The following is a 10,645-nucleotide window of genomic DNA, read 5'->3' as shown; positions in this document are numbered from 1 at the left end:
TCTTTCCAAAGCACATCGGGTACTGTTTAGCTGGGTTTTGAAATCGCCATGGTTGCCTGCCTCTTGGATCACCCACGGATAACAGACAAACTCTACATGTCCGTATATTAATGTCTTTACTGGGAGTCTCTGTACTCCTGTCAGCGTGAACCTAGCAGTCTCTAGGGGCATTAAATCTGTCTACTCTTTTAACGATGAAGGTGCTGGGACAGGACACAATAGCACACTCAGTACTTTTACTTCACCAAGACAAGCTCTGTTTGCAATCCAAAATGTACCTGTAGCAAAACTCATGTTTTTGGAAGGTCTGGCAAGCCAATGGGAAGACATCAAGGAACGCCCAGAGTGTTGTGCAAGTGTCACATAAGTACAGCACAACATCTTTCAGCTCCTAAGAAAGAAAGAGCAATTACTGAGACAAAAGCCAGACAGTTTTTCCTAGGAACACAGTATAACTCACTGACAGGGACACATCATGTTCGGAGCAAGCCTTTTTCCTGCCTGCGCAGAGTGCGCCACGTGACACGTTACTGGATCTTGTGTCAGAGACAACTTCTCTCCAAAAACTTTGATCCTTTAGAGATCTATGAAGCAATCCCAATGCTCATTCTCATTAAAGATTCTGTGAAATTATAAGAATCTTCATCAGATCCTGTTTTGGAGAGTGGCTCTGTCCTCAATATCCTCCCCATATCGTGTTCTTCCCCATCTAGCTGGAAGCACTGCACAGCAGTAATACAGGAATTTAAGAGGTGATTTCAGCAGTCCATTTTGGTGCAAAATGCATTTCCAGGGTAGCTGTACCAACCTGCACAGACAGACTGTACGACTAAGATTTTGTAGCATACCATGCTCACTGACACGTGGCCTGTCTTTGCACAAGACCCAGCACAAAAAACCCTCAACCTCTCTTATTTAACTAAAGTACACTGCTGTCCAACGCTTCTGAAGAAAACAATCAACTCTGGTCACTGTCAGGATTACGTGGAGTCTTCTGGCAGATGCTTCGTCGTGTTAGTTACAAGCTAGTTCAGCAAAAAAGACCCCACGTTTAAAAAGAACCCGCGATACAATGGGTATGGTTGAAACGCACACGAGCAAAGCAACCAACTCACAGGGAAAGGCTTTATCATCAAGGCACATGACAAACAGTGAAACAATGCCACAGAGCCACGTGCTGCACGAACGACCAGTATTTGGGAACAGAATGACCCTCTGTGGCCTTACGGCTCCATGGACTGCTCAGTCTACCCGACTACAAACAGCAAAGGGCAAGGAGCAACAGCTCTACCTGCAGCGGCATGTTCCCCGGGGTCACGCTGACTTTTTCTTCCAGTTTCTGGGGCTCAGCAGAGGCTCCTTCACACTGCAAACCACATTTATGTAAAATATTGTTGAACACCTGAATCGAGAGAACAGAACAGTGTTAAAACAGACAGGAGAAAGCAGTGGGACCTTTAACAGTTAACAGTCACTGCTATGACCACGTATGCCACGTGAGACCAGTTCCATACAGCACGGAGCTGCGTAAAATGAAAGCTGCACCAGACTCTTGCAGGCCACTGCAGGAAGGGCCACAGCTTGCAAGTAATTTAAGTGCAGCTGCGTATGGAGGTGGTGATGCTGAGAGAAGGACTGCAGCTAAGACAAATCCTTAGCTATGGGAGAAAAGTCAGCCAGCAAGGCCAACAGTGGGAGGCCACCTGGGAGCCCTATTTGCAAGGGAGCAATAGAACAACTGGGAAGTTCACACCACCTCCTGCATATGGGTTAGCCCAAAAGCCTTCCTGCCCTCTCCCCTGAGACTAGCAGGACAGATCTTGTGGCCTTGTTTATAAACAAAAGAACTGGGGAGAAGCTCCAAGAATCTGGCTCCAGCTTGCTGACAAACTTAAAAAACAACTCCTCTACGTTTGTATCCCAAGATTTGTCAAACACTCCTCTCTGAGACCTGTGAATGGGTGGCTAAGGGTGCGTACTCAGGGTTAATATTACTGCTCCATGGGGCACATGAGCTCCTAAACCTGCACAGGTATCAGCAGATGACAGTGACAGTATAAGCACATAAATAGCTTCATGGATCAGCAGTGACACAGCTTGGAGCTGTTAGACCATACACTTGAGATACACCAGTATCAACCCTGCAACGGTCACCAAAACACACAGCAAAGAAACCAGTGTTCTACAGAGAAACCGCTCTGATGTGGTGCACCACAACAAGCAAATGAAATCTCTGGGCTTTCCCCAGTAATTCATCTGAACATTTGGTCTCGCATCTACAAATATTTTTTAAACATGATAGCACCTCTGAGATTTAGCTCTAACCATTCCTTAACACATGGAAAGAAAGAAAAATGTGGGCTTTCAAAAAGCCAAGTGACGTTATAGGTGCCTTGGGGTAAACTGTATCTTGGGTTTGTTTATTTTCCTGCATAGGTGAGCTTTTTGAGGACACAGAAGTGACATTTTCAGTGTACAAAGATGTCAAGGCACCTTGATTCCCCCCTCAGGTTAAATGTGAATCCTGCTCACTGAGTCTGGGGAATACACACGCTGCTTATAAAAATGAAAACTTAGGCATGGAGAGGTGCTCAGTACTTTTTGTACAGCGGCACTGCATCCCTTCCAACAGATTTTCATTTACTCCTGAGAACCTGCAGTGTTTGTGCTCACCCATTCTACTATGGCAAGTCTTGGCTACATTTCACAATCTCTATTTTGTTGGTTTAAAGTTTCAATGCTTCCCCTGCTTGGTGGGGGGGATACAAAGAATACTTTTTGAACTGCCTAACAAAAATTCCTTGAGGCCAGAAGCTGAAGGAAGGTGATAGGAAACAGTCCTCAAGCCATAGTTTTAGATAGAGGTTCAAAACCTACCTAACACACGCTAGCATTAGCTAAGTGATAGCAAATACCCTGCCCGTCACACTTGCTCCCTTCCACCCTCGGATAGTTTTAGATAGAGGTTCAAAACCTACCTGACACACGCTAGCATTAGCGAAGTGATAGCAAATACCCTGCCTGTCACCACACTTGCTCCCTTCCACCCTCTGAGCCATGCCACATTTCCAGATGCAACCCAAGCCCTGAGCCAAGCAGGAAAGCAGTACCTGGAGGACAGTGGGCAGAGTTTCATCCAGGTCACCGAAGTAACTCGGCTGCTGAGTGAAGATATTTTCTGTGGAGAGAGAGGGGAGGAAACCGTTCTCCACTAGTTCAGACATTCATGCCAAGAAGCAAATCTGCACCAGAAGATGCACTTGTATTATCACTGACACCCTCCCCAGCCCCCACCAAAACACAGCTAACCACCACGTAGGACACAGGCACAGGGTCACTGCTCCCATGGAGCTGCCCCATCAACTCTGCAGTGCAACTGGAGAATCGGCAAGGAGAGCACGCTCCTCAGAGCAGAGCAAAGAGATGTTAGATGATTCACACCCCAGGGGCTGAATCAATGAATAATGCAAATACTATCGCTAAACATTCCTAGTGCCTTTATTTGATGGCTGGAGTTGACTTTTAATTACTGATAACAGTTCAGCACACACTGCAAAATGTTCTGCGGAATATTTCTTAAAGGTAATGAGGCTTTAGTAATACCTGTTATTATATTACTAAGACTTCATTATCTTTACAAAATACTCCACTGAGTAATGGCGTACCATAAATCCTCACCAAGTAAGCGCAGAGGCTGCTTGTTTTCCTATGAATTACTGTTCAGATGGTGAAAATTAACAGAGTTCTCCAGCAAGGACAGAGCACGAGTAAGAGTTATGAGACAGGTCTCAGAAAAATTTATACCCTGAGAAGAACCTAAAGTTTATCAAGTTATGAATTACACATCAGAACTGCTCATGCCATTACTGTCACAACATAATGCAAATAATCAGGTGAGCAAATCACTGGCCACTTGCATGCAGCATTACTGTGCTGCACTCCAGAGAATATGTGTAATTCAAATGAGGTTTCATACGCTTAGGGCTTCTTCAGAATATTTTAAGACCCAGATAATCTAAGCTTCACATCTGAAAGAGAACTATCTATCTTGTCATGCCTGCTTTCCACCTCTGAGGTGTGACAAATGAATTTAGAGCGGAAGCTACTGAAAAAGGGATTAGAAAATGCAAAGGTTTATCTAAACGTTTCTGATCCAGAAATGTGGCTGGATCACACGATCTCTGATGCTTCTCGTGTTTGTCAACTTGGAAATGAGACAACAATAACTACCAAAGAAAGGAAACAGTTTCACTACGTGAACCATAGACAACGAGGGTTAGAATTCAGGGAGAGCAGATCACTTATCCAAGGTTAGGTACTCTTCCATCTGTGCTCAGGTGGACGTTAAAGATCACAGGTACTTCCCTTGTGAGAAGAGCACAGGATAAATACAGGAGCTAAACCAACGTGCCCTCTCTTGATTACACAGGTTCTAGCATCCAAGGCTGAGACATTGCTAACTGTGCACTTGCCCCTAGGACTGTATCTACAGATACAGAGAAATCGAGGCATTAGCACAGCTTAGGCAATGCTCTAAAGTGCTTTGTGGTTTGAAGGCACTACATAAAACAATGTCTGCATTGAAATGTCACATTCTCCCACTTCATAGACCAGCGATCACCTCACACTGCACGTTTCACTTGGCTCCCAGCTCTGGGAACAGAAGCACTCACATGAGCAGCTGGACTGTGCCCCACCTCTTAACCCTCCTCCCTTCCTGCCCAGGAATTGAGCTGTTTGCCCTCTCCCATCATAACCAGGATTTTACAGAGCCCTCGCCGTCCTCTTGCAGTGGCTGAAGACACATTTAATAGGCAGGGGAAACAACGGCTGAGGGGTGACTGAGCCTTGGTTTATGTCTAACATCACAAGCCCAGCTCAGGACAGCTAAGCAGCGGGACACGATGCTTTCCTTCACATAAATGAAGTTCACAAGTAGAAAAAAAATTAAAAAAAGTAATCTGATCTAGAAATTACAGATTCCAGTTGCTACTGAACAATTCATTTTCCAGTAACATTGGCATGAAACCCCCACTCATCACTTGCCATTATACAAATAAGCAAAAGCCTAAACGCAACAAGTCGTTCCTTGGCTTTAACTAACCGATCATCTTCTGGAGCAGGAGACCATTTCCTTTCCCAAAAAGCACACAGAGATCCAGAATCTTAGGGATGTCAAACAGGAAGTTATTGTAAATAATTTCTCCAAAGACAGAGGGAGTGATAAAATGATCCTACAAAGAAAGAAAGAAAGAAGTAATTTAACGGCTAATCCATTATCTTACTCTGCAAGAACTCCAGCATTATAGTAACACCTGTAAAAACATCTCTTAGAGGTGCATTAAGGATTCTGTTCCATAGAAGGCAGTGACTCTGCTTCCACCAGCTTCCATCCCCACATTCCCAGCTGCTTCTCACTGCCACTACACCATGCAGCCCAACGGCCTTGCACCACTCACAGGGCCAGGCCACACCATGAAATGAACCAATCAACCTAAAACTTAAACCAAAATGTACTGGCAGTTCACTGTTACCAGACCTGGCTCACTACATAGCCACATAAACAGCTGAGCTGACACAAGAATGGCTCAGTTCAGTAGTGGGAATGAGAAGCCAGGCATAGGAATGGCACTGACACTGAAAAAGTACAGGCGAGATCACAGCCTGAGGTCAGTGGCACCTTGGGAGAGCAGAATCAAGGAACCAAAGACAACTGCATCAGCGACGAGTAGGAGGAAAACCCAGGAACTGCAGCTCTGTACCCTGCCTACCAGAACACTTGGTCAAAAACACGACTCCTAACACAGGAGGAACTTCCTCTAAAATTCTGGATGACAAGAATTCCATTGCCTTTGACACCGAGAAGCAAGCTAAAATGTGATTTTGGGTTTTCAGAAGACAAATTTGCTTATGATAGCAAATGTTTTCAATCCCAGCGAAAGGCAGTATGTGCATTCCCCCTGCTAAAGCAGAGGGACGGGACTTTACACTGGCTAGGCTCAGTTTCCAGAACTCCTGCTGACTGCCCGCACAACAACAGACTATTCATTCTCTTCAAACTACTCAACTATAAAACGGTTTCAAATGCTTGTCTGCCTCATTGGAGTGGTAAGATTTAATCAGATCCCGGAACGAAAGACACCACAGAGGTGTCGTATTTTCGCTGAAGCGGTGCCAGCTGCGGGCTCCAGCATTCCTTCGACCTGTTCCCGCCCCAGTCCTCCAACTCCCACTCCACGAACTTTCCTCAACACGTCCTGAATGTCACCATTGTGATAATCCAGAACATCAGTACATCACTAAATAACACATCATTAACCAATGAGGGTATCAAGGGAGTAATTGCTAAAACACAAGGTGCCTCACTCATCCTGCCCAAAGGCCTCGTGAAAATTCCACAGCTCCTGATGGGAGCTGCACTCACACAATTAAAGGCTCCGTACGTCTTTCAATTATGATGCTAAGAAAACAGTAATTTAGCGCAATTTCATTGTGTGTCCAAAACATAGGGAAAGTTCAAGGAGAAGCAAGTATTAGCATAGATTACGCGACACTGCCTGGCACAGAGGAAGTGGCATTGAGGGAGCAAATGCTCAGCTACTGCTGTTCCGAACAGCTTCTGTTCAATGCAGCTGTACAAAGGCCAACTTGCTCTTTTTTCCCTCATAGCAACGTATCGTGCCACCGCACACGGCTAACCTGCTATTACCTGGTAGACTGCCTGGATCTCCTTCCTAAGAAATCACTGCATAGTTCAGATACCTCAGCTCGGAGCAGTTATCATCTCCATACGGAGAGACAGACTGATAAAAATAGCCAGGCAGAGGAATGCAGTTGGACACGCAAGTAGGAAACACGATTAATTTCTCCAATTGTCTTTTTTCCTAAGCTAAACAGCCCAGAGCAGCTGCAAGGCACAGAAATCTTTACCTTGGACTCCTTGTGAGTAGACATCCTGAGGAAAGTCAGGAAGATGCTGCGATGAAGACATTTCTGCATGTCATTCACCTCTGGATGGCAATCCAAGAACGCATCAAACTTGCGAGGGGCATAGCACAGGTAGGAATCCAGGCATTTCTGAAGCGTCTCATCAAATATTACCTTGCACAATGAAAGACAAGAAAGAAGGGAATGTCACACATTCATAGGTTGTGCTCTTGGACAGCCCAGTTTAAATTTAAAAGCAATCTAAAAGACTCAAGAGTGCAAAAAGGATTCATTTATGCATCAAATACAAGCAAGCTCTTAAAATGCACAATGAAAAAACCATAGGGAAATACCACTTTCTTTGCACTCCAAGGTGCAGTACTTAAAATTAAAATGCTTGACAAATGACATAATGAGCATATATAAGTCTGTATGAAAATTACTTAAAGTTTATGGCTTTTATGAGCACCTAGACTGCTCAGGCTTTTTCCCCAGTGTCCACAAAACAATCATTACCTGGCACCAGAATTTGTCATGAGGCAAAGCCAGGAGCCAGTTCAGGTCATCTGCAATGAATTTGGCCCGCTCCAAGAATTCTTCAACTAAAGCAGGGTCTCTGACAAGAGGTGGCGGTCTGTATAGCACAAAAGACCGATCTGCTTTTATTTCTGGGTGCTGCAGAAAGCCAAAATATTGTATTAAAACTACAGACAGGAGGGCCCAGTTACCATTCGCACTGCTCACTGAATTTTAGGAAACCAACACAACATCACACTTTAATACAACTGGACATTCAGTTCCCTAGTAATGGCTCATTTTCCAGTCTTTCAAGGCAGCCGATCAGTGGTTTGTATCCCTATTTATCAGCAGCATTTCCAGATCTTCATAATTTGGTAGATGCTCCTTGCATTCTATTAACCAAAAGCCTTGCAGAGCAATCCTCCCACACCTTCCAAACAAACAGCAACAGCTCAATGCCATGTCTTTGAAACACGGCCTGCACGCTCTCTTTTTCCTCCAAACTGGTTCTTGCACAACATTCCATGAAGTCGAACTAACATGACCACCAGCTACAGCGAAGAAACATTTCACTGCCCTTCCCAAGCATTACTGAACAGGCTCTGCCCAAATACTCCCATCCTAGAATGAGAATCATGTTGAGGAACAAGGAGCGGCTTCAAGCCCTACTTCAACCCAGATGCATGTGCAGGGTAAACCTCACAGGCAAACAGCATTAACAGCAGGTCCTGCAACATGCCCAGAAGGCTCTCTCCACACCTTATTTCTGGAAGAAAGGGGTAACTGTGGATTTAATCTTCCGATTTCCCCAAACCAAAGCCACGGGGCGGGAGGTCATGGGACGCAGCAAATGGACGGACTTATCCCAGTGCTACAGCTCAGAGCTAAACTTCACGCAGAGCTTGCAAAAGCTCCCAAAGCATTCTCGCTATCGCAGCAAAGGTTACCTTCCTAATTGGGCTGTTCCTAAAAAGATCAAGCAGTTCCGGGAGAACACAGTTTACTACAGATGTTGAGCACACTAAGTTTTCCTTTACCCACCACTGAAATAAAATCCTCAACTATCTGAATGCACTAAAACATGAAGAAAACGATTTCTTTAATGTGGAAGCTGACCAAATTTCATCACATCCTGGACCAAGGGGTAGTTTTGTCCAGGCCTCAACACAAGACAATTCTTTATTAAAGGTCTTGTTTGGCTTTCAGGAAAAACACAGCTCACCAGTGCCGGTAAAGTTCTCAGCTTCCCTGTCTTGGGATCCCTTTCTGTCAGCTGGAGTTCATCCAGAGGCAGCGCTGGCATCGTGATGACTTGTTCCTGTCTTCACCAAACAGAAAAAAAAAGCAGCACAGGATGAGCTTTACAAGGTAGATCAACCAAAAGCCTAACAAAACAGGCTACAGCCTTCCTGTAACACACTTGCACACAGAGGCTGCAAATATATTAATGCAAAGCAATTCATACACCACCCAAATGCCAAACCTGGAGGGAACACCCAAGAGCCACCTGCACCCACCTCAGAAGAAACCTGTAACATGGTGCTGTGCCTCCCTCCCTGATCCTCACTGAAAGGCCACAGGGATCTTCCAGAACAAAAAGCATTTTGGGACGTTGTTTAATACAGAAACTTGGTATTTAAATCTGGTTCCTGAAGAGTTGGGCTGAACTCTCCACTTCTGCAGTCTCTTCTAATGCTTGCAGTCTATCTCCTGACAGTGTAAACCGGGGAGGCAATCAAAACACATCCTGCCAAGGTACTATTAAGAGGACATTTTGGGTGCCTACGGGGCAGAAGCAGTACACAGCCAGACACAGGCGTGCAGGGTGAGCCCACCAAACACAGCCTTCCCCTGCCAATTCCCACGTGCCCACAGAACCACGTTTTAATCTTCAACAGCATTTTTAGGCTCAGAAATACTTCAATTACCTTCCTGAAACTAACTGTAAGTCAAACATTAGAGTAATTCAAAGGAAACGTTGTTATGCGCATTGTTAACAAAGTTCAGATATTAACCAAAAAAATGAAAGTTGCAGGTTAACAGAGCTTGCAATTTCTTGGGGGATTTAAAGCATTATGATTTCTGCAAAATGGTAATGAAAAGTTATGTTCTTGTTACGGTCTAAGATCACAAGTCTCCTGATATGCGTATTTAAATGCATTCACCTTGCCTGGGCAGAATAACAATTAAAACAAGAGAAGTGTGTCTCAGCTGCACAATACTGAATCGGGAGCAAGATGCAAGAGTCCACAATTTCCAGTTCCATAGAATGTCACCTATGGACTTAGGCAAAAACTGTCCTCTAACCTTTCAGAGTTAAAGCAAAATAATACAGCAATACACACAGCTTAGAAAACTTAATGAAGCCTTTCCAAGGGAGTTTAAAGATTAGAATATTGACAAGAGTGTTTTCAGTTTTTTATTATAAACTTTGGAAAGAACCCAAACTTTTCAGCAGAATAAGCCAAGCTGTTTTTCAGTTCTCGTCATATATTTCATCTGGCTCTTCAAATTTCTAGAGTCGTTCTGAAACCTGCACATAGAAATGTGCGTTTGCAACAAGGAAAAACAATGTTGGGTATCTCATGGCCAGCCTGTGAAGCAGCCAAATCTCCAGTCCAAGTCAAACCATCTCAGAAGAAGCAGGGCCCCTGACTGAAAGCTTATTCATCTGGAGAAGAGAACAAACCTGAGGATGGAATAACCTGGACACAGAGGATCACCCCTGATCACCACCATGTGGTTTTTCCCCAAAAGCTTTGGTTTAACGACAAGGACACAATTAATTTGTTGTGCTTTCAGACACACATTTTAAGGGCCACACAGCCCCGGCAGAGTACAACGAACCAGCCTCTGGCCAGGGGAACCTGGTTTCCTCGTCTCAGGAGCGTTCCTTGCGCTCCCCACTGCCCGCCGGGGCCAGGGGACACCCAGGGCCACACTACTTGTGGCCGGGACCCACGTTGCAGCTCCCCTGGCAGCCGAAGCGCAGGCAGCCGCGTTCCTTTTATCTACCTTGCCGTCCCCAGCCCTGACTTTCCTCCTTCTTGCTGCACTCCAAGGGCCACCCCCAGGCACCCCCACTCCCCAACCAGGTGCCCAGCTGAGCTCTGCCCACACCCTCCTCTCCTGGGGGCCGCCTCAGACACCCCCTAGCCCCAGCCACCTCCCAGCCCCGCACTCAGCCTCCCGCAGGCCC

At 45.3% G+C, this 10,645-nt stretch overlaps 1 protein-coding gene across 1 annotated transcript in view; it reads right to left on the bottom strand.

The window, feature by feature from the left end:
• Positions 1 to 8,758, bottom strand: part of ASCC2 (activating signal cointegrator 1 complex subunit 2) — a 23,573-nt gene extending 14,815 nt beyond the window's left edge. Inside the window, 7 exon segments of the mRNA XM_010192814.1 lie at positions 279 to 391; positions 1,292 to 1,402; positions 3,111 to 3,178; positions 5,105 to 5,234; positions 6,931 to 7,101; positions 7,444 to 7,602; positions 8,669 to 8,758. Of these exon segments, the coding sequence (XP_010191116.1) occupies positions 279 to 391; positions 1,292 to 1,402; positions 3,111 to 3,178; positions 5,105 to 5,234; positions 6,931 to 7,101; positions 7,444 to 7,602; positions 8,669 to 8,749 (833 nt within the window). The 5' untranslated portion in view covers positions 8,750 to 8,758.
• Positions 8,759 to 10,645: the final 1,887 nt, after the last annotated feature.

This window comes from Mesitornis unicolor, unplaced genomic scaffold, assembly GCF_000695765.1.
Source record: "Mesitornis unicolor isolate BGI_N332 unplaced genomic scaffold, ASM69576v1 scaffold10289, whole genome shotgun sequence".
Taxonomy (NCBI): Eukaryota; Metazoa; Chordata; class Aves; order Mesitornithiformes; family Mesitornithidae; genus Mesitornis; species Mesitornis unicolor.
The sequence above is the reverse complement of the archived record's forward strand: the minus strand, read 5'-3'. Positions and strand labels throughout refer to the sequence as shown.